General features: G+C 35.6%; 1 protein-coding gene across 4 annotated transcripts in view; it reads right to left on the reverse strand.

Moving 5' to 3' along the window:
- Nucleotides 1-25,942, reverse strand: part of LOC113483781 (protein FAM189A1-like) — a 91,251-nt gene that overhangs the window by 43,430 nt on the left and 21,879 nt on the right. For all 4 annotated transcript variants that reach the window (XR_003399089.1, XM_026855624.1, XM_026855625.1 and 1 more), the window contains exons 2-3: nucleotides 19,986-20,096; nucleotides 10,891-11,022 (exon numbers count right to left, since the gene is read on the reverse strand). Coding sequence is in view for 3 of the 4 variants with exons in the window: in XM_026855624.1 (XP_026711425.1) it covers nucleotides 10,891-11,022; nucleotides 19,986-20,084 (231 nt within the window). In the remaining variant the exon portion in view is untranslated. The remainder of the gene's footprint in view (nucleotides 1-10,890; nucleotides 11,023-19,985; nucleotides 20,097-25,942) is intronic.

Here is a 25,942-nt window from a genome sequence, read left to right on the forward strand (position 1 = left end):
CCCTTTGTGAAACAGTCATCCCGTGTCAACATTTCTCAGAGAGACAGTATTATAAACAACATTGTTTTCACTTATATTGAGCCCTAAGAATGCACACTAGCAGCAAACTCAAGTAGCTGCTGCATTCAAGAAACCAACGTTCATGAAACTGATTCTGGTAAGCCAAAATTATAAGTGGTGTCAGGTATAGCCCTTTTCATGCACAAATCGACAAACTGAGAAGTGGAGACTGCCAAGAAATGGAGGTGTGTTGTCCAGGTTAAATGGCACATGTGTTGACTGGCTTTTTCATTTTCTACTAGTAGGATCCTTACAAATGCGATGCAAACAAAGATAATAGGCTGATCCTTTAACCGTGGAGGACTCACTGAGGTATTTGGAGGAATGAAGGTTACAAATGAAAGAAGAAATATAACAACAAATAATCTGGACAAAACAGCTATCTCAGTCAGGAGGCAGAAATTGCTTGTACTATTCGTGAGATTAAATATGATTTAACTACAGAATTCCATGAAATGTTAGTGATAGACATCACTAGACACAGACATCCGGATAGACATTTGGACATCAACAGAGGCAAAAATCACTGTATGAGCCTTATGACCTTAAAAGGGGGGTTCAGTGAACCTAATTATGTCCTATTGAGGGGTTGCACCCTACTCTGGTAGATGCTCTTAAATATTTATCAACTGGATTTCAAAATAGTGTGCATTCTCTGCTGTGCTTTCTCAGCATAACAACTGAAAACTATCTGGTGAAAACCAAGTATTAACTAATAGTACCATAATGTGAGTATAGGATAAACCATTTTAGTTTCATCTTGCATATCCAAAAGAAGCAAATCTTTCAAACCTTAGCTCAAAATGAAATCGAAGATATCCCAGTATGACAGTAGTAAGGTCTATTATAGAGGTAGTAGAAATGTTTCAGAAAAAAATGCCATTTTTACACTACACACACATTTAATTTCATTTTGAATTTTGGCAAAAAATGACTTTGTGCTCTCAGATCTAAAACAGCGATAGATCACAGAACTATTTATGTTAGGGGTGGCTGAACAGAAACAGAAGAGATATTCCTTGTCTCCTCCCCTTGCTTACCTGCATTAAGTCTAATTAAGCCGAAATACCTCCCCTTTGGGTTTATGTCTACTTGTCAGACTGGAAGACACCCGTATGGGATGTGTTCTTAGCAGTTCATAGAAAACATGAATTTTCTGAGCTGGTTGCGTGAAAGGATTTAACATGTTCCAGGTTTAACCAACATTGCCATTGTTTTCCTGATGCCATAACTACATAAACTCCACACCTCCCTAAGCAGTGTAGCTACAGAAAAGATGTTGCTACCCACAAATATCAAACTAATTCAGAAGTTAGGTTTCCTGGTGCTTTCAAGTACACAAGCAAGCACTGCTGACTATACAAACAGAATATGTATACCTACAGGTATGTAATTTTTTTTTTCTTTTTCCTTTTTGCATGTTTCCAGAATAATGGAAACATGACCTGGCAGAGGCCCCACTACTGAGTAGTCAGCCTCAGGGGCAGTTTCTGCATACTGTTTTTTGTGGATGGCGCACAGGTGAGATACCTGTAACTGTCGCTAAAATCAGGCCACTGTCTAGACAGGTAAAAAGACTCTGAGACCAGGTTGTGTAAAGGGCCGTTTAAATATCCTGAAGTGCTGTCTGGAAGCCCTGAACTTGTAAGAGGACAGAAGTCACGATTTGGATTGCTGTGTTCTATCAAGCACTGACAAGTTAGCCAAATCCAATCACACAGTAACAGCCTCTCTCCAGCAAAATGACAGCTTAATAATTTGCAGTGCCATTCTTTTAGAATCCTTAACCATGGCTCTGTAAAGGGATCCCAAATACCTTTTTTTGGACATCTTACATGCCATGTGATCTTTCAAAACATCTTTATTTCTCTAATGGAATTGCTTTTAGACTTTAGCTGATGAAGGTAAGCTCCCCAAACTGTTATTTTTGCAAGTAAGTGTAATTTACAGACTACTTTGGTGACTACATGATTGTGAAATTTATTAATAATATTATCTGAATCTTGTATTTCAGTATTTCCATTCTACACTTTAGTTTCTACCAACTGTAGTGATAGCAGCTCCTGGCTGTGCTAGGGAAGAAGCAGAAAGGATCAGCCTTCCTCCAGAAAGGAGATGAAGTTTGACACAGCATAGGAAGATTGTCTAAATAAAGCTCCTTTCCCACAAAAAAACATAGATATCTTGCTTATTCCATAGGTTTCTACATATAAAATTCGTTATGAAAAGAGGGTACCTGCCATCCTCCTCAAAACCTCATTGCATTCCCAAATATCCACTTACATGCCCACGAGCTCAGACAACATGAAAACCGTTATGAAACCCGAGTGCCTCAGGCTTCAGAGCCTTCCCCTTCTCCTTAACCACCTTTTGGGCATACGCAACCTTTGAAACTCTCTTCTCACATCTTTACCTCTTTCCTATATCTCTCTCCATCACCAGTTTGCAACTGCCTGCTGAGATATGTAAATGGCAGGGGGGTTTTGATTGATGAGTGACTGATGGCAAGGGAAGAGACACTGGTAAAATGACTGTCTCTCAATATGAATATTACCAGAAGGTAATATGTAAGATAAATTACAAAAAATGAAATAAAAGCAAATCACATTCAGCACTGCTACACATTATCCTTTTCTTTTTTTGCTGAAGAGTCTTAGGAGGACACGACCAACATTTTTAAGTGCACCGCTTTTCTGAAAAGTGACTACATAAAAATGCATGCTCTCTAAATCTGGGACTATGTCCAAAAACCTACAGAACACATTAAAATAAGAGCTGTATTACAAAATCTGAGGGTTGTTTTTTTTTCTAATCTGAATGTTTAATTGAATTTATTAATATATTTTTTATTCCAAAAATATAATTTTAGGATATAGCTCAGTGAGAACATCATATGAAATAAAGCATACGTTAATATACTGAAAAATCAACTTGTCCTAAAAATTCATTTTCTTTGTTTTCTATCAAGCTGACTGCTGCTATCAAGCAGTCAGATGGTATTACACTGGAATAAGGAAAAAAAATGGTGATTGATTCATCACTTTGATAACTCTACTGTAGAAACAATCATTTAACAAAGCAATTTAGAACATCTGTTAGTACATGCAATTAATTACCTCACAGAAGCAAAGAAAACCTCTGGAATGAGATAGAATCTAAACCAAAATATGACAATGGCATGAGTCCTCTATCAGTGATGGGAGAGGGGGCAGAACTGGGTGCTTTATAACCAGAGAACACTCACTGCAAGTGTATTCACTCTTCTGAAAATTTGCCCTTCAAAACGCAATTTGTACCTCCTGTCACAGCAAATCAAAAGCAAAACTGGAATACTACCGATTTGCTCTAATGGTGAGCCATAGCCATAGAGTTTCTCCACCTTTGAAAACACAGTTATAACTGAATTCCTCTCTACTATCAGTTGCCTTCCAGAATCAGCTGTAGAAAAGCCATAGAAAAGTCAATCACAGCCAGAATCCAGCTGTAATACATTTAATAATACCTGCATTAACAGCAAAAACTCAACGTAATCTTAGGTCTGGAAGGGAAGTACTACATGACTGACAGCAGCCTGCGTAGGAAATCAGGCAATAAGGTGAATTCCTAAAGAACTTTGCTTTCACAGATACAATATCTTTAAACTCACAGTTATAAAAAAGCAGTAAGACATATTAACTTTGGAATGAGAGTGTTTCATCTTGTTCATACACACTTTATTCATCATTTTAATTACTGAGCTAAAAACCAGAAAATTGAAACTTCCTTTAAATACGTAACCACCTACCACAAACTACTGTTTTGTAAGGGCTTGAAATGAAGTCACAGAAATTCACACCAAAGGACTTCAGCATAAGCACAATAAAATCACAGGCTTTAGGATTAACTGTTATTAGGGAGAAAACACCAATGGCCTTGCTTAATCTGTCTCCATTTACCTTTTAAAGGTAAATGTAACATATCGAGTAAGACAAAATAAATCAAGAATCTCTGGACATCTTCACAACTCAACTCAAATGCACACTTTGGTTAAGTATTTAATCATTCCCTTGCCTCTTCATATCAGAGCTGTGCTGTCAATTAAATTACACGCATGAACATCAAATCAGGGAATTTACCATGCAATACAGACACATACCACATAGATGAAGTATATTACCACAAAATATTAATTCTTTCTGTCAAATATATAGAAAATTACCCAGCTGTGCTGCTTACACAGAATTGAGAAACTGTATTTAAACCCTACTTTGCTCTAGAATGAAACAAAGTACAGATCAATGATTCTTGATCCTGCTTACTTTTCTGTCTCTACATTTATTTACAACATTTAATATAATTATTTTTTGTGAAATATGTTACTTATGTTCATATTAAAAAAAAAAAAAAAGTTACATAGCTCAAACCTAGCTCTTCTTAAAAGTTCTAACCTGTGCAACAATACTGAACTGGCAATTCTCTTTACAACACACATTTTGGTGGCTCAACAAGATTGTTTCCCCATGGAAATAAAAGGTTCATAGTCTTTGAGGCTCTTAAGTTCTTTGCAGTTTTGAAAGCTCAGTCAATATACAATAAAAGGAGTAAAACAAGCTTGCCGATGTGTAAAAAGGACACTCTGTAAGCAGTAGCCCTGAACACGTGAATCTAAACATCCATACTGATCAAGAGCTAAAACCAGCTTCACTTCTGCCATTCTGTGAAAATGGTTTCTCTTCTCCTTGATTGACTTCAATTATGGTGCTTCATTTCTCATACTACTGTAACCTGAAAAGAGATAATGACAGTAAAGCTTTTTCACCCATGAAATTAGTGTCTGTAACAATTTTATTTGTGAATTCAAGGACAACAATCCTTTTAACTCAAATTATAACTTCAGTTGTTCTAACTGGATGTGTCTGAAAAACACTAGAAAAAATAGCTGCTCTAATAATAGGAAGACTGTCTTTGCTTACAAAGAATCAATTCTGAACCAAACACATCTCAAATGCACATTGAACTGTAAATGGAAAAATGGCCAATGCTTCATAAAACAGATTTAAGGTATGAAAGTACAATACAGTACACTATTTTACATGGGTCTAAACTATTTACCGCATTTTTAAGGAAGCAGTGAACAGCTGCTGCTTAAGAAAAACAAACTCAAAAAAGGTCTCTGCTTGGATGCGAGTTTGCATACTTCTCATCAACTCAGGTCTCTACATTAAATTTAGTACTGGAGATATGTTAGTTAGAGCCTCCTGAAAGACTAAGGATCCATAAAACAACTATACAAGTATGTAATAAACAGATTCCAGTCAGTCAAAGAGACAGCTTTTCAGCCACAGCAGAAGTTCACAATCATATTCACTCATTGCCTAAACTAGGAACAAAACATTCATGAAGAAGAAGTATGAGCAGACTATGTCTGTTATACAAGTGTTACTGAGAACTTCTGGATACACACTGAACTGCTCTATTGTTGATGGTATCTAGTATGGTAAATACACGCTGAGCACAGCGAATATTTTCAGTTACTTGTGTTATGATCATGAAACAACTGCAGAACTAAAAAATCTGATAGGAGATTACTTATTCTACACTGAGATTTATCCAATTTTAAGCAAATGATGAAGTCTTTAGGTAAATTGTTCAGCAAAATTAAATATTTTGAATTTGGTCATACAGCAAATCTGAGGAATGTCCATTCTCATGACTCTGAAGAACATGTCAGGAGTCATCCTCCTCTGTTTTGCAAGTGAAAGCATGTTCTTCTGACTGGAAAAAAAATTAAACACATAGGTAGGCTTGGTCAACAGGAAACTCAGTAACAATACATTTGGATTCAGAGAGGAGAGGAAAGATTCACAAAGAAGACTCCAAGAACCCCAAGTTACATAAATCTCTAATAATGATGCCTAGCTTACAAAATAATGAATGGAATCTGTAGCCTGAAAAGACATTTACTATTTATATTTTACTTTAATTTTAGAAGCTCCAAACCAAATATTTATGCTGAAAATAGAGGAGGGAAATCAGATTTTCCCCTAGCTTGTATAGTCACAAAACCATTCTACAGAAGCACTTTAAGTAAAGTAGGAAGCAATTATTGGAATAGCAAATTCATAAATTAACATACATGACTGCAGGTATTCTGGGCTGTGTAAGCTGTTAATTAAAAATACCCTACTGGATCATTACTAAACCAGAGCAGCATAACATTCTCCTCTTACTTACAAATATCAGACAGTAATAATACATTACAAAATAATTCAATCTTCTAAATACCTAACTTCATCCTCTCAAAACACAACCTCAAGAAGATAAGCTTTGTTGCATATATGTCTTTAATAAGTTCAGGATATTCTGAGTTTAGAAAGAAGGAATGATTTTCACAGATGAAAGCTGTCAGGAAAATTCAGCTCTCATACTTTAATTAACAATACAAGAAAAACTCAGTTCCTTAAAATTTCATCTACAAACTAACAAATTCATTGCAGACTACTCTGTCAGCATTTAATGCTCATTCAGAGGTAACACTGTTAAAGAAACGCATCTCATGGTCTCATCTTGGAAAAGACTTAGGGTGTTGCCTGAAGTAAAGGTAATTCAGAGATTGTATGATTTTACAACCACGTCTGTGTGTGTTTGTTTACATACGTATATGTGTGCATGTGTGTATAAAAAAGAGTTACCCTCCTGCATTTTTTCTGGATATTACATTTTTTCTGCATCTTACCTGAAAAATAGCCAGCTTGCATATCAGTATCAGATGACTGAGAGACAGTCAAAGTTAATACACTACTGATAACACCCTGGCTAAGTTGACTGGTTGATTTATATAATACACTGCTTTTAAATCTCTAAGAACTTTCCCAGCGGAGCTTCAGCTCTTTAGTTAATTCAAGAGTACTCATAACAGGTTTGTGCTCCTGTCCTGTTTCACAGTTCCCTTCATAGTCTACAACCCCTGGTATCTTTAACCATAAACTTCGACTTTATGCATTAGAATCGCTCCTCTCTTGTTTGGACAGAAGGTAAGAGCAAAATGAGCTCAGCTGAAGTCTTTCTCAGAAAGTGAAAAAATATTCAATTGTTTCCAAGCACAAGATAAGATAATGTTATAAAGTGTTATTTACACAAAATCCATGGTTCTGGCCAACAAATTATCTCAAGTAACTGTTTTTCAGATATTTAAATAATGAGCCTTGTATGTTTTACCCAAGAGATTTCATATGTTTGATGTTTTAAGATTTTAAAATACCAAGTTCTGTAAGATTCCATTAATTGTAAGGTAACAGTCTGTATATCAATAAAATGTTTTGGCATAGTTTCATGCTTCAGTTCATGTTTTCCTTTTAAACATTTTACTATAAGTGAAAAAGTTATCTTTTTACTGTAAAAATAATGTTATCATTTCCTCTTAAGTTCATAAGACAAAAGCATGTCTGTATAAGATTTAAGTAGCAGAGGACAAATTATTTCTAATATTTCATCCCACAAAAATTAATTTTTCAAAAATCATTATATATTAAAAGGAATGTCCTGAGGCAAATTCCCTTGTATAACACTGTGGGGTTTTGGACCAGATCAGTTCATGGAACAGGTTCATTCTGTGACGACATGCCTGCTAAATCCAAACAAACAAACTCAGTGCAAAACTGCCCCTTCGGGTGGCACCTCTGTGGAAAAGCAGATTAACTTGATGCTAGGGAAACTGCATCCATCGCATCTGTGGTCATCATCTCATTTCTGTACACCTGATCCTTAATAAACCTTTCTGAAACTTTTTACTAATTTTGTAAATAGGTAGGATTTGCTTTTAACTTCATTTGTCTTAAGTAACTTCCTAACGTAGGGTAGAGTTAAAACCAAAATACCAAGACACCAACATTCTTTAGCAGCACAGAATATTGACCCTGAGTATCCAGAGCAAAGCAAAGAAGCTTATTTTCAGGGGCAGTTTAGGAGCTATTAATGCAGGAAACTGTAGAAAATGCATCTTCTGGAGAAAAATAGTAACCAGAAAATCTCTCCATTGTAAAACATGGCAGATGGATCAGACTTAGGTGCCTGCAGATCTTAATGGTAGTTTGTCACATCATGCAACTGTGCTACTTTTTCTGGAGATGTGCAGAGAAGTTCAAGTATCCTATCTTATAACTCTACACCCACCAATTCACTCTCCTTGAAATGGGTTGGATCCCCAACGCTTACAACGGTGAAATGGCAGAGTATTTTTGTCCATTTTACTGTAACATAATTTTGTGCTGAAATGTCTCTATTCAAATAATCACAGGAATTAGCACTCATCTCACAGATCACATATTCCGGCAGGTTTTGTAATCAATATTCATATCTATATATGTACATATGTGTGATCATCGTTATTGCAGTGGTAATTCTTGGGTTGCCATTAAAATGTTTGGGTGGTTTGTTCAGGGTTCACAAAGAAGAAACAGACACTGATTTACAAAGGAGCATAAAGAGATGATTCAGAACAGAGATGACAAAAAAAAAAGTTTTAGAAATTTTTCAAAGCTACTATTAAAAAAAGTGCTCAATATCGTGCAAGGCATGATCCTGGCACAATTTAGCATACGCCAGAGTGGTAGACACTGTTATTTTTCCTTGTCCTGTTTGACTACCTGGGAACAAGACCAGATAGGCAACATGTGTGCAATTATTCTGTTCACAATGCAGCTCCCATAGCTGCTAACCACCAAAAAGCAGATGACAGTGGAAATAGGAGATTTTCACCCCATCCTCAATAAAGAGGAGCATGAAGCCTACATAAAGGTGTATAATCTTAACTCTGGTATTTATGCTTTCTCTCCTTCTGGCTCCCCAAACAATGAGCACAATTGAGCTTTTGGAACTAAACCATCTGTTCTCTTAAAATCACGCTGTATAATTGCAGTTAAAGAAGGTGAGCCTTATCACTGTCTCTTTATCTAATTAGCTGTATCCTTTTCTTTTTAGGGGCTTATCAGGATGCTATTCTTATATTTACAACAAGAATACAGAGGTCTCAAAGGCAAGTAGAAAGCAACTGTAGATTTAAAACAAAAATAGTTAAGAAACTTTCTGAAAAAGTTCTTTTCTTAACTATCTTCTCTTAAATGAAAAACTCTGAAGATACTTAATTAAAGCTGCACTCAGACTATACTTATAAGAACTGTATTTAAATCAGTCCTCTGCTAGTGCAAGCAGATATGTCATCAATTCCTTTTATAAATGACTGAGATGTATTTTACAATAAATTATATTTTGTGCTTCTAATCTGATTGCTGTATTGGTTGGAAATCTTACCCTGATTTCCAGCATATGTCACTTTTACTCACTTCATATGCTGACAACGTCCTCAAAGATAAACAGTTCTTTTCTCTCTCATTAAAGTTTACTCTACTGACATATTTACAGCAAGCAACCATATGTTCCCTCAGTCTTTATTTTTATAGGATCAGCAAGTCAGCTTTTTCTGTACGACAGGTTCATGTTTTTGCATCTGTCATACTTTGAAGAATCTCTTTCCGAGAAGTTATTTTGCTGCATTACCTTGTTGTAACATATTTCACTGAAAATAGACTGCTGAACATGGTCCTGAATTTAGCATTCCAAGTAGCAGTTACTTATTATTTTTTGACCAATGTCAAGTTATGCTTCTTTTCTACTTAATAAATTCTGGCTGCACAGTAGGTTTTTGCTCCCACAGTTGTCTTCATCATTCTCATTAAAACTCGAGGCAGAGCACTTACTTAATTTTGGGGCCATATAAAATTGTGTTAACTTCTACCTGATCCTTATTACTTAGTAGGTTTTTTTCTTTTTTTCTTAAAAAAGCTGAAGAACGTTTAGATATTTATTATAAACCTTTTGCAGGATTTCTACCTGTTCTAAACTTTAAAATATAGCTTCAAATATCAATATAACTTAGCATTTTCAGGCCTCACACTATAGTCTAAATCCCTATGATCCTTATCACATGGAATTTCACCACTTTACTCCATTATATTCTATTAACTTTATTAAAATATATACTTTGAAATTGAAAGCCACAGATGCAGAGTTAGTTCTGTTGATCATTAAATTAAACCTAAAATAAATCAGTACCTGTCTCTTAGGCTAGGGTTCTTTTCTCTGACCAGTTCCTTCATGGATTCCTTACTGTTTTCCACCCTAACATAACACCATGTCTTGCTAGTTTGGTGACAAGGAAGTGAAGCAACAATGTGGGTGATAACACTGGGATATAACTCACTCATACAATATTCTTAATATTTGTTCTCAAATTTTTTTGTGGGTAGTTGTAACACAAAATGCTACAGGATTTAAACTTCTTACAATATTGCAGAGAAGTCTATAAGCATATTTCCAGCATTATCCAGAAAGAACTCTTACTATTCTCTCCCAGAGTAACTTCCACCCGAAATACTGCTAGTACTCTGTGTTAGTAATACCTCATTAAATACTTCATTGTTCTGCTAATACTTTGTGTTTCTTTGCCATCTACTGTAAGATAACTAAACAATGCCAACCACCACCTTTTATTCAAGCTTTCTTGAACAGCAACATTACAGATATCTGTTCTTAAATCTTCCAGCACCAGTCATAACCAATTGGAACTTCTGTTTCTTAAATAACCTCTAACAAAAAAATAGTTACCCATACAAATACAGATACTAGTAACATAAAATCATTTTCACACATAGTAGCACTAAATTGTGTTGGATGAAAATCCAACAATCCAAGTATGAACATGGAGAACAACAGCTACTACTTTCATCACACACTTGTGTCTTGCTAAATACTCACTACTTAAAACTGAAATTGTTAATTCTTCTCATAACACACCTTTAGGGTCAGCCTCACAACATTACACTCCTGCAGAGGATTCAGTTTCAGCGTTTCTCCCAAGTTACTGCAGCCTGATGTTTGATGCTGCATTTCACAGCAAACACAGACACCATCACTGTCGAATTTAATCTGTGAAGAAAGAAAAAAAAAAAAAAAAGTCAGACAGAAATACAGAAACACACTTCCCAAAAACTGTATTTACACTTACTGTGACAGTACTGACTACTAAATGCAAAATGAAAAACTCTATGCAGAATGCCTTGAAGCAGAATGTCTTCCATTGGCTGATATTACCTATGAAACCAGGTAAAATACAGAAAGAAGATACAATACCAAAGAAGAGTGATACCTTTTGGGCCTTTTCAAAAAAATAAAAAAAGTTTGCTTTCCAGGGGCAGATGAAGTTAGCATAACTCAACTGAATAAACATCAAGTTTGCACAACTGTAGGTTATTTAAAGAGCTAACAATGGGATACTATACCTTACATCTCCTGGTCAATGGCTGCAATTCAATTTGGGTTGGTATTGAGAAGAGTAATTACTATCACATAGGAATTCCTTGAACTATGAGTTTAAAATGATCAGATCCCAGGTTTCTATACTCCAGTATAGAAGACCAGTAAGAATGACACTCATGAGAAGCTTCCATGGCTTTCCATGTAAAGAATAAAAGATTCAGTGCACCGTTCAGGCATACTCGATCAGTCCTGTATTCCTCCAAGCAAAGATGGAAGCACAGTGGCTGAGTGGTGAGAGATCCAAATCACCATATTACTCTTTTACATTAAAAAGAATAAATTGAATTTTGCAGACACAAATAATTTCTTAATGCAAGGTTCAAATTCTCCCTAGGATGTTGCCAATTTCCCATAGATAGACAGCAGAATTCCTTGTAGAACTATCTTGCATTGTCTTATACACAGAATCATGTCAACAGAATATTTTCTTACTGCTTAAGTCCTTGAAAAATGTTTAAATTGGTCATATAATCTTAATAGCTACATATTTAAATATACATATCTTTTAGTGTCACCCCTATCAGGCTTATCTAGTTCTTTCTGCATACATGCTGGTGACTAGAACAGCAGTTGGAAGAGCAGAGAAATGAGAATCCATTAAAAAACATAATAAACTTTACCAGATGAGATGCAGATGAATGAATGCTTGCCATATGCAGTGATGAAGGCATGCTCATCAGAGGAGGATGCTTTCTCAGAGAGCTTCAATTCCTGAAACACCAGATTGCCCTCTAGCCAGTATAATTTGTAAAAGGCTTAAAAAAAATCTGGGCACCTAAATTACAGTATTTCCCACCATTGGAAATAACTGTCTATGGCAACTCACAGAGAATGGTCATACTCTAAGTCACAGACACTGTAAAAGAATTAAAGAACAAAAAATAGTTTGAGCACCTTTATAATAGTTGTGTTGTTTATTTCTAATTAGTGCACAATTTAATTCACAAGGGTGCTTGAACAATTTCAGGTTGTGGTGGGTTTTTTTCAATTCCTGTAACCTTTTAAACTCTTTTTTAAAAACTGAAGGAACTGAGCAAAACCCAAGTACATGGTTTATGATCAGATAACCTCAGCTCTTCGAATCAATGGAAAATACAAAGTGCTAAATGCCACCGGGAAGGTCTTGCTCCTGAACCTCTCTGGAAATGGTATCAACTGTTAGACAAATGCTACAGAGGAATTTCAAAACTTAAACTTTGAATTTAGAGCTGTGTCAAACGCAGTGGCCAGAATGCTACAGCACACCTGCTATACTAGCACCAGGCATACAGCAAATCAATATAGTCTTCAGCTGCTAAGAAGTTTTTATAATGAGGAAAATGGACTTCAGACAAAGCTGTCTACTGCAAGATCTTTTATTTCTGATTCATGCTGCCACTGTTCAGTGAAAGATTTGACACTTCTAATATGAAATATAGATCCCAAGTCTACTTTTACCTCATGTAATGAACAGGTATCACAGAAATAAAGCTGAAAAGAGAAACACTTTCTTGGTCAAGATTCCCCACCTATGAGAGATTCTCCATTTATTCTGAAAGATGTTCTGGAACTTTGTACTGCCCAGTAACTCTCTTCAATTCTTAAAAATAGTTAATTGTTTACATGAAAGTTTCTGCAAAACACAGGGACATCTTAAAAATCACAGCATATTCAAAACCACCTAAGATTCGTAACCAGACTGCAAAACAAAACTCTATTTTAATCTTAGGTATACATTTTTGGTGAGCTTTTAACAATTTGCCCTATTGTACACCTTTACATTCAAATGCTTATGAAGTGACATCTTTGCTAACTTGTATTTTTGTAATGGGGAGCAGTACAAAAGGCTGAGCATGTCATCACATTCGTGCTTTCAACAATACATTGGCTGAAAGCAGTTTTGAGCCCTCATGCCCCAGAACGCTCATGCCCGCCCCACTGCTGTCTCACACTTGTGCAGACAGGATCAAGAATTCATACGGCTATCCTGTGACTTAGTGCCAAAACTAACTTTTCTTTTTTGTATGGGAGTGGTTTCTTTTTGGTCCAGATCAGACCTCACGGTGTGCTTCATAAACAGAGACATTAGCACAAACAACAGAGCTACACTGGTACAGAGAGGAGTTGGGATTACTCCTCCCAATTGCAGGGCTGGTGTGTGCCAGCCTCACACAATTACAGCAGCAGTGTCTCCCAAACCGCGTTCTTTCTTCTGTCTCTGCTGTGTTTAGACCTCTTTTTGGTTGGTAGAGATCAAGAATAAAGCATCATTCACTTTATCCCTTGCACATACCCCCCACCATCCTGTACATGTATTCCAATTTCTGACTCTTACTCGTGCTGGTAAGCATAGTCAGTAATCACAGTATAGTTTGTGTACTTTCATTTTATGACAGTTACACCCTCATCCAAACCATATTTAAGATTTCAAACATCAGCCAGAGCAGCTTATATGCATAAATTGTCTTTTATTTCATCTTGCCAAAAAGCAGTACTGTTACTACAAAAGTGATAAAAATCATTAAAATCTGACTTTTATGTGGCAGAGGATCAAAAAAGTAAAGGATCCTTCAATAACAAAGAACAGAGAGAACTTCAGACTTACTAAAGTATACACATATACACACACACACAAAGTAACAAAAATGTGCACAGACCAGACTTTTTCATCTGTCATTCATCAAATTCTGTCTAGGTATTAAAGGCATCTTAACAAAGAAATTACCACTGAGCGCACACACATTCTCACCTAAAAGGGTACATTAGGGATGAAGTAACAGTGTTACTTTGCATTCTATTCTTTCCCTATCACAAATGTAAAACCTCTAGCAAAAGGAGTAATAGATTTTACTTTTTGTTCTTGTCAACCTTCAGGTCAAGGTTCAGAACTTGAAGCAAGGCAGTAAAGTGCAAGAAAGTCTCACTGGTATGTTTATGGAAAGGTACTTTAGTAAATTATATGAGTTAGCTTATTCAAAGAGAAAAAGTAGGAGGATCCAGTAAGGAATAAAGTTGAGTGGTATGGAAATACCAAGAGAAAACACTGACAGGTGAATAAGAACAAAAAATAGTACACATATTTTCCTGGAATTTTAAAAATTGTTTTTCAATATGCACAGAACTGAAAGTAGCTACCTCGGTTCTGGAACCGGGCTACGCCACTGATCTCTGTGCGAACCTGCACTTGCTTTGCTTTTCCTTGCTTTGCCTCTTCCAGCTCAAAATAAGTCAGGGAAAATGGAGTCTTCCTTTATATGTTACTATAACCACAGGACAATTTCAGGTATACAACTGAAAAATAAATTATAAGCAATTTTTCTATACAGAGATAGACTCTATCACTAATTTTCTGATTAATAAGCAGCTGTAAATTTGATTAAAACTAGATCATCTATTTTCAAATGAATAAGCAACTTACAATAAGACAGGTACACCCAGTAAAGACAAATAAAGACTAAGAAATAAATCACTAACAAAATTCCATCTTGTGCAGTAATAGAATATAAATTAAAATATATAAAGTGCTCTACCCATATATGTTAAGCACAATTTTTAGAGATTAATTTTTTGAGAAAGAAATTCTTAAGACAGAAAGGCTGTTTCTCATAGACATGTTAATGAACAGCTTGAGTGTGTAACTGCTCTATACACATCCTACTCTCACTGACTTAAAGCAGTATCTGAGGTACTGGCTGCAGGATCTATAGCTAATCATGGTAAAAAAATTACAACTAAATTTTCATAATAAGCCGTTAACGCTACTGGTATTTTTTTGTTTCTCAGTGTTGCATGTTGCTAAGGTGCAGAATAAAGAGCACAAATACTAAATCCACAAATTACACATTCAAAATGTTAACATAGGGCGAACGAACACGTTTTTCACATTCACACAAACATATATATTACAGAATCTACAATAAATCCCCAGTGTTTAAAGCAAAATATGACCCTTGTCTCTCATTCTTTTTCTTCAAACAACTACACTGCATGTGAAACACTTCTGAATTTAAGCTCCACAATACAGTAAATACTATGATCACTTTTGAAGCTATACATTCAGCATGAATGAGTTTGACAGAAATACTACAAGTAAAGCAGAATTTATTTTGAATCTGACTTTTGTATCGTGCTTGGAAATTTACTGGTATGTTTTTGTCTGGTACAGTTACATGGGATGTTAACTACATCTCAAACTGCATGTCTACAAAAGCTGGATTTTAACTCCTAGAGCTGCATCCACATAAAGTAAATTTGTATCCTAGAAGGCATTCAAAGGATTAGAGCTCTCTGATAATGTACACCCAGTCACACAGTGTAGGGCTGCAGATCTGCAACACTAAAGTGAGCCATCTAAAGAACGAACATGAAATACAAGCTTAGAACAAGCTGTTAAGAAACTGGTATCTTCCTTTTTGAGTGGAAAACAGTAATAAGATAATGAAATATGTTCAACATAATACATCACCAAATTCTGAGTCAGATGCTGTGTTTAATCATAAAGCAGTGTAGTGCATTGCTCCCAGTGGGTGGTCTACAAGAACAGAACTCCAGAATTTCATACTCATGAGCACTTCAACATGGTAATATAATGTATTCATGTGCAAGTCCCCAGCCTGACTGAAATGTGGTTTTGAGTAAGGAAAATCTAAAAAAAGAAAGGTCTGGAAAGAAAAAACTAATTTTGTGAAATAATTATGACATATAAACAGTCACAATTAAATTGCTCTCACCTAGTACAACACACTATGCCAAAGCTACTTAGTACTTTATCATGCTCTGAAAATTGAAACTAGCAGTTTGAACATTTGTTTTATCTTCTTTTGCCAGCTCAGCATTCCACTAGTCCAGAGGAAAATTGCACATTCTATCTGCACCAGGAACAAAAAGGAAGTATGGATGAAACATAATTGTTGCCTTTTAATGCACTAGCCAAGTATACTGGCTTTGGAAAAAATGCAAAACACTGTTTGCAAGATTCTTCCTTAAGTGACAATCTTCCATTAACCTGAAGAAACAAGCAAAGGTTTCCTCTGAACTCTGCCACAAGAGAACAAATGGGGAAGGTACCTCCTCAGGAAGTTCCCACGTGCCCACCCACCAAAGCTTTTAATCCCCAAATGCCTACCCAAGGGCAAAGCTTACCTCCACCTGCAAACCCTCTGCCTGCCCACTGAAAGCATTTCTTTGATACCACACCCTTCCCTCACTGTTGATGAGAACAAGACCAGAGAAGGCAAGACAACAGAGGAAAACAGGAGGGCAAATATACATGTAAAGAATCAAAGGCTATTTTAAAGTTCAGATCAAATGTGGTCCCAACGAAAATCACTGAACATAGGATATTTTGGAACAACATTAAATTTCCAAGTGAAAAACATCCCAAACAACTGACACACAATTTTTTCAAAAAGAGGAAGTAGAAATAAAAGGAAAAAAAAAATTCTTCCTGAACCAGCTTTTTTTTTCTTCTAAATTTCACCTTTACCAACAGATTTATTGCTTTTAATTTTCATCAATGATCTGAGAATTCAACTGCACAGCTCAGTTCACTGCTTACTTCTGCAGCAGTAGTTTTTCTATCAGAGGTGGTGATTCTGACCAAAATTGAAGAAGACACATGGGGTTCATAGCCAGAAAAGAGGTCACTGAAGAGAATGTTTAAAAGATTAAAAAGACTTTCTAGTGACTTAGGTCTTTTTCTTGGTAGCGAACATCTAACCACTGGCCAGAGCCAGTTCTTTGTCTATGGATGTACTAATTAAGCAGAACTTTGCTTATTTCACTTTCTGTTCCTGTAATGCCACTTCATTGACTCTCATTAACTGGAATTTCTTCCTTTTGTCTTACACCTCTATTACAGCTTGTTTTAGGAGAAATTGAAATGCTCCCTTTCATTAGTCTGAGTCTTTCTGCTTGGTGCAAAGGTCTGTGAAGAATCCAAACACAGATACATTATCACAATACATCCCAGAACAGAGATCACATATGGCTAGGTGGTATTATTAAATGACACTGTCAATATGTTTAAACACAGACTCCAAGTACATAATCAGTTATCACTAGTCTAGGAAAGCAACTGGATTGTAGGCTTAGGGATTTTTTCAGCAGGCTTTGCTGAGCAGCCCTGTTTGCTAATGGCTGCCTAAAAGGAAGGAGAAAAGCAGACATACACACACAGCAAGATCTACGCATGCGCTAAGCCGCAGCAGCACCAATGGCACTGTTCTTGCTACGTGCACTCGCCTCCATCTGAGACAGGACTTGCTGTTTAAATTCTATTCACACAGCTTACTGGACATCTGTCAAAACCATGTCAGTAATTACACTGGTTACTCATGAGTCAGAGGGGAAAGACTGCACACACCAGTACAAATGGCTCCCCTCAGCCATATATACCTACATGCAGATTTTTAAAATTTATTACTATAATCAATTAAATGTCAAAAACAGTAAGTAGTTTTTTATGTATCATACAGTACAGAAATTCTAGGGGGATTTTACTAAGAAATCAAACAATGAGCTATTGAGCAAGGAAGAGGCAAATTCATGTTTCCAAAATTCCAACGTTCAGTCCTTTTTTTCTTTAGGGCTTTGATACTTCTGTGCATGAGAGATGTGGTAAGATGGCAGTGCTTGATAATATGGAACACACTGTATAAACCACCAGAGCATGACGTCCAGACATAAGCCCAAGATATTCACTACAATGACGCTCCAGGTCAAAATACCGTGTTTGAAAACTACAACAGATAGGTCAAACTATATTGTTACATAGTTGCATTATATAGTTAGGTAAGCATTCATTTTGAGAGACTATATATTCTTTCCTCCATGCAGATATGAAGCCATTTTTGTAAGTCTTTATGGGAAGTTCTGATAGAAACGCAGTCCCTCAAAATAACTTCTAAATAGTCCTAATATCAAAGCAAGGACATCAAGACAATTTAATAAGACTAACTTCAAAGACCTTCCACAAAATACCTATACTTCTTTTCTTCATGAAAAAAAAACCCAACAAACCCCACAACAAAAAAAGCTATTTCCCCATAGCACTCCGAAGTTCACCATGCATCTTGTAACAGCTCCACGTTCCACCAGTTAATTTTTGCAGCTGTGCAGCACAACTCCAGCTCCCCATTAAAATGAGAACCAGGAACCTTAGCAAGAGTTTCCCAGATCAGATATTTCATAGGGAAAACCCTCCCTTCCTCTCTCTGGGTCACTGCTGGTTTTCCACTGAGCCAGCTATCTGGCTCCATCCATCTGGTTCTATAAAGCCTTTACCCCAATCACACCTAGAAACAGCAAACACTGTAGGAAGTTTAGCAGAACACCTAAGCTTTTCCAGACTACTGAACTGATGGAGCTGCAGACACAGCTCTCTGAAACAGGATGGGCAACAGGAAAACAGAACACAAGCTTAAAAGCTGACTAAACAAGGTACAGGCATGTGACAGGTCACATCCAAACGGTGGTTTCCTGTTCTGTATTTTTCATGCGCTCTTCGAAATATTTGCCAAAACATTTCATATTATAACTTAGTTTTGTTAAATTTCTTGTGTGCAAACAGAAGTCTGAAGGGTTTTGCTGGACAAAAACCTTAGAACAAAGGAGGAAAACAACTGCATAGAAATGGTGCAAAAGCATTTAGTGGAGTGTTCAGCATTAGAAAGAAAAATGTCTTTCCTCTTTATCATTCAAGTCAATGTCTTGGGATGTGTATGTGCACATATTCCCGATACCTAATGAATCCTCTAAGTGCATACTCATGCAGTTTAAACAGTTTGATTGGTCTACTGACAGATTATACTAAAAAGAGCACTGATGCATATCCACATTCTCCAGTCCATTTGTCAATCTTACAATTTGATGTTATTTGTTTCCTGAATTTAGGGTGGGGAGGGGGAATCATTGTTTTATTATTTACTTTAAACAGGAGATTTCATACATGAATTTAGTTCTGTAGACAACTTTGTAAGTTTAAGTCAGAAAATATGTTAAGAGTTTAATCTACATGTACTTTATTCCTGAGATAAAAACACAAAGATTTCAGACACACTGTGCCTTTTAATAAATTAGATCATGTGACATCATGGTCATTTTTATTATTCTATATTTTATTTAACATCAGTAACGTGCATTTGTTTTGGAAATAAAAAAAAGGAAATAATTTAGGTTGGCAAATAAAATATTAACATGCACACACCAAAACATTACTATCAGTACATCTATGAAATACACCAGCTGTTTAAGGAGCTATTGGATGAAATCCTGACACTGCTGACATCAAATGGTAATCACTGCATTGCTTTGATGTGGCCTATATTCCACCTATTCTGTTTGTCATTTGCACCATGATGCTAAGAAGCAAGTCTAATATTGCAATTTACTTTTTGAAGTGACAAAACACTGTAAATACATTAGCACTTTACTCTCAAACTTTTCCCAACATGATTTTTCGTGGTGCAATAGCTATAGATAGCTCTACTGAAAACATACTGTTTTGAAAATTAAAGGAATACACGTATAAAAACCAAACAAATTAAAATTAAAATCCACTGCCCTTTACAGGATACTTGTTTTTCATTACTCACCAACTGACATCCTTCCAGGGACTTTACCAGCTGAGCATTCTGACACGAGAGAATGGAACCAGCCAAGTTCAGCATTACACACACTGCAGACAGCAGCATGAAAAAGGTTATCTGGAAAAAAGAACAAAAAGCCTATTATTATTCACTACAAGAGGCAAACAAGAAAAAATATCATTTAGACATTCCAGAACTTCCAGCCTGTCACACAATTACATGAATGGTAACATTTTATACATTTTAAAGAATAAAGTATTCTTTAATCTGACAACATCCTGAGTCTCACACTATAAGCGAGAGTTAAATCAAAACTACACTTGACTACTGTCTATTTTCCTTTTATCATCCATTTATCTCCTACTTTTATCACATACTCTGAAAATTTTATGGGGTTTATGAATGAGCATTATCAACAAGATTTGAAAAAAGTATTTTTATAATCAAAAGTAGTCTTAAAACAATTTAAATCCCTTTTGATGAGGATATGGTTATCCTAAACAGCAAAGGTATTTGTGACTGTCATGTATCATGACTTTGGACAAGTTGGGGGAAAAAAGGTGAATGAAATTCGGAAATATAACTACTTGGGTTTTAAACAACAATTACAATTTAAGCGTCATCCTCTGTATCAACTACCCATTGTACTAATTACTCCTTTCATCTCCTTTCAAAATATGTCAAAACAATCATTAATTGATTATGTCAGCTTAACTATCATTTTATTGCTTTAAATGTAAAAAAAACTGGCCCAGTGTGGGCAAACAGAAATCTCAGTATGTAGGGAACCCAATACATAGGGAAAGAGAAAGGCACAAGCAGTAAGAGGCAGAGACCAAGAATAAACATGTGCTCAACATGTGGCCGCTTTAACTATTCAGTGTTCACATTGCCATATAACACCCATACTCCTACTGAGTTATCTGAGATCAGTAAGAAATTTTGTTGCACCTTTTTTCTGTATGCATGCCCATAGTTTACAATCTTTCACTGTTCTCTCAAGATATTATCCTTCATCAATGCATATGCTACAAATATTTTTGGACCTTAAATCCAAATGGTTGGATTTTTTTTTAAAGTGTTTTTCTGATGAAAAACAAGAATTTGAACAGTTTCCCTCTTCACCAACCTAAGCCTTACTGGATGGGAAAATGCCCAACTGGTACATCTAAGGGTTAAATTATATCTCCACTGCATATTTTGAAAGAAAACAAGATTTCAACTGTTTTACAATTTAACACTCACATATTGTGTGTATGAAAAAGACTGTGACAAACCTGTGTCAGTGTCAAAACTTGTAAAATAAAAGTACTGCTACCATATTATAATGGGCAACTAGATAATGTCTGTCTCTACATATTGTCACATATGCAGAGAAACACTGAGAGTAAAGTAGTTTAAATCTGCACTAACAGATACCTTGCATAGTCAGTATTTATATATCACCTAATTTTATGATTTCCTCTTTTTTTTTATTTTTTATCATTGTAATGCAAGAGCTTTATGGACTTACTTTTGCAATAATTAATATACTTGACAAAGGGATAGTTTTCCAACAAACTAAATATGATTTTTAACATACTTGGTTCTAGCCAATTTGAACAGCTAATGGAACTTTTTCCAAAAACAGGAAATTGATTATTTTTTAATTTGTTTTGTTGTTTATTTTTTATGTTGCCAGCACTAACCTTGTACTGCAAATTTTCCTGGAGGAAATCCACATTATTGGTTACATCATATTCCTTTTATGAACCATAGGCATTCTTGTAAAGTCACAACTTTTAAGAAGTTCTGACTGCCTTACAGAAAGGAGTAGTCGGGTGTGCAAGTGGGCATAAAAACTTGTTTGATTCAAAAAAGTGTAAACATCAGACACCTTTTCTCTGACAAGTACTGTTCATATATGAAACTTCAGCCATTTCAAAAACCACTGAAGTAACAAAAGGTGAACACTCTCTGACTTGACATTGATTGACTTGGGTAGGCTCACAGGAAATGAAAAAAACATGATGTGATGCTAAGGCTGATGAAATCCTTTCCTTTGCTGACATATAACTCGTATATAAAGTCATCAACTGTGTATAATCTCAATACCAGATCCCCTTTATAGTTCTTCTGCTACAACTAATAGTTAATTCTTCACTTAAGACACTTTTCTTACTTATGCAGTTGCCCCTCGTTAGTCCCTGGCAAAGATCCTTCCTCACCAAAGGAAGTCTACAAAGTTCTATGAAGTCTATAAAGTTCTGAAAGGTCAAAGAAAAGACAGTCCTCTATGCTGAAGAAAACCTACTGTATCAACTCTGCTCCAAATGCCCTTCATTAGTCACATACCCTTCAGGAAAAGAAGGGTCCCAAACAGTTTTTGAAAGCTACCACAAGCACTTTTTTGTGGAAAACCAAACAAAATCCCCTATAATCTCCACATTATTAACAGGTTCTGTTCAGTTCCTTCCTAAAGTTTCTGCCTTTATTTAATATGTACAGCTGGAGTATCAGTAAAATGGGAACATGAAGACAAAACCTTTTTGCTGAGTGGTTTGAAATTTATTGATGAAAAATCCTCTTCAGGAGGGTATGTTATTTTCAGCATTTGTATTCTGAAAACAGTCTAGATTTATGCTATTGTTTTCTTACTAATTTTTACAGATGTCTCAATTTCCTTATTAGTCATAAACAAAATGTTGTATACATCAGATTGAATAATTAATTTATAAGTAAACCGACTAATGAAGGATTGTTTATGACTTTGTCTTTAGCTAACCATGATGTCACTTGTCTTCAGCAGCGCCCTGGGAAATTCACTATTATTTTGTTCAATCTTAGGACTATACCTGGATATCTGATGTAGGTATCATTCCCTGCTGTGCTGGAAGTGTTCTTTTTGACTCTTCTCCAAAGTTTGGGAAGTATAAATTTATCATTCAACCAATTTCTTGCTGGTTACTCCTTATTCCTTCAGAAAGCTGGCACAATACAGCAATGTAAAAAAAGCTGCACTGGCTCCATGCTATGGCAGAACTACCGAAGAGACAACCCAGAAATAAGGAAGGGCAGAGTCACATGAGGCTCCTCATTACACTCACTCACAGGCAAGAAGAATCTGCCTTTAATTTGCATTACTGAAATTTTCAAATAGAATAACATTAGCTTAAAGCAGAAATGATGCTCAGAGCAACAATACTGAACATCATCCTTCAAAAGAATAAGAATCATTAGATTCTTCTGGGTTTTTTCCAGTAAGAGCTTTTAGTGAAATGCTACAGTATAAAACAAAACCAAAAGAGAGCCAAGTATGTTTCATTTTCTCCTTCTACTGAGTGAAGAAATAACTGTTTAGGGTACAGAACACAGGAAATTACTAATCATAATGCAGCTTATGCTGGAGAAGAATCACAAAACAAGCATTTTCCTATTGATATAAACCAGAATTGGAGTAATATGCCTTCAAGGACTAACCAGATTGCCAGCCACCAATACTCATGAGGCTTATCTTCCTACTAAGTAAAACAAATTTCATTCCTTCAGTAGCAATAATAAAGGAAACAGAAGAGAGATGCCAGATCACACACAGTCCTGCAGTTCACTCTGCCCACAACACGTTCATACTTAGCTAACGTAGCTGCTTAATCTCCCCTTTTGTGTTAACTTGCAAGCATAAAACAGAACATAAAGCATTAAGATGAATACAGTGAAAGAAAAAACGATTACAATAGTTCTATTCATGTTTCTTTGAATAATATATCTATATACATAATTCCACATTTATGCTTTTATGCATCTTTTTTTCTAGAGTACTGCAAATGCTTTGAAGGGATTCCACTGTGTTTTGCTCACGGGCAAAATCAAGATTTACTGTTTAGATAAAGCTTCCTATCTAAGGTAGACACATTGCCTTTTGAGATAAAGAAATTAAGCATATTGAGTTATTTCATACAGGGGTCACCCCTAGAGACTTCTTTGCTAGGTCAAATATCTATACAGGTCTTCATCTGACTGATCAGATCAGTGAACAAAGCATAAATAAAAGACGTGCAGGATTGGAGAAGACTTTTTAATGTTCTTCAGTAGAATGAACGTCTCATTAATTCAAAGGAGAATTCCTTTTGAAACAAAGAACAGGGAAAACTTTGCCTTTCAGTCATTTCTGTGACCTTAGAGAAATGACATCGGGTATTCCGGACAACCTCTGCTTATGAATTACTTGAAACGAATGACACCAAGAAAGAGCACCCACCATGCATGAGTCTATAATTGGAAATACTACATTCTGGGATTCCAACCAGGAGGCAGTCAGCAGCCCCTGGCCTAACGCTATCAATTCAACTGTAACAAACATAGGCATTCCTCTGTAAATTTTCTTCTGACATAACCTCTTTGGCAAATGACAATTACTAAAAAGGTTGATACCAATCAGAAGAAAAAAGTTTAATTATCATGAGTGGTCTGATAAGCCTCGATTTCTTCTGCAATATCAACCTGATGCAAAATATTTTGCAAAATACTAAGGGATACTGTAGGATAGGCATTAGCTAAAGAAAGCAAACTGAAATTTGGCAAGGAATTACCCCACTTAAATATTCCAGAAACTGGTTTTAACTGAATTACACATTTATGAAAACTGTTTTAAGTATAAATATGCAGCATATTTCAAGAATGAGTTTTTATTATTGTAGTCCCAATGCACACTTAATAACAGACCACACGTATCTGCACAGAATGAAAAACCAGTTCTCACCATGCCTTTACAAGGAAAGGCCCATAATAAGGGAACTTCCAAACTGAAAGGAAAAAACCACAATTATTTAAGCACTAACCCTAACAGGTTATGTTATCTTTCCACTATAAAGGAAGTTATTTGTACTGCTACCTTTAGTAAAATCGGTAAACATGCCTCTAAAATTAAATAAAGAGGACCATGGAAATCATTAAGACTAAAGAGACCTGGATATACTGAAAATGTTTGAAAATATAATTCAGTTTCCACTTATTTTTCCTACTCTGGTAATTTTTATTCCTTTTTCATGTTTCTGACACAATGCTATTTTTGATAACTGATTTTTTTAAAATAATAATTAAAATGTAATTTGGAAAATTTATTCGCTGGATTATACCAAAAAGGAGGAAAGAACTTTTTCAAACATCACTTTCTAGTCATGTCACAGCAGAACATTCTGCAATGTTCCCAACTTTCTTAAGCAGATACAAGTCTAAGAATGCATGTGTATTTAATAAATAATATGACAATTGTTATTTTACAGACTGTATGCCATCAGAAGAACATTTCTCCTATCAGTGTCACAATTCTGCCTGGTATTTTTCAGTCAACATATTTTGAGCAATAAAACATGAAAAAGTAATCTGAACGACAGCTCTATTTCCCAAAACTAATTTGCTTCTTTGCCACTAATACACAGATTAAATCAGTGTCAAAATAGCTGTTAATCATATTGCAGGAAAACAAACACTGAAGATTATATTATGCTTTAGAACACTATTCAGTGCTTCCACAGTGCAATCTCCTTTAGGAGGAAGGAATTTCCAGCAGCAATACTAAAATCTAGGCAGTTTGGCAAAATGGAGAAACATCCCACAAAAAGATCTGAAGTGCAACTACGAATATGCATTGCATTCACATTTTATAGAACAAAAATACAAATAAAAAACTATCTTCCTGGTATCTTGATTATTTTAATACTGGTCAGTCATGCGTTTTCAACAACAGAAATGAACTTAGAACTTAATTCTATGAAATGCACGTTTGAATATGACAGAGAGAACATTTGAAAACCACCATATTACCCAATAGTCTGAAGCGGTATGAAACCTGCATCTGTACTGGTGTCTGGATGCTTCTGAGATATTAATTGTTAATTAACATCTGAGATATGAAATGTTAATTAACTAACAACCATTAACTAGTGGATATCTATATTTCAGTTCATTAACTGTCCCTTCTTTTT

Source organism: Athene cunicularia (assembly GCF_003259725.1).
Source record: "Athene cunicularia isolate RWA chromosome 10 unlocalized genomic scaffold, athCun1 chr10_part1, whole genome shotgun sequence".
In the NCBI taxonomy this organism is placed as follows: Eukaryota; Metazoa; Chordata; class Aves; order Strigiformes; family Strigidae; genus Athene; species Athene cunicularia.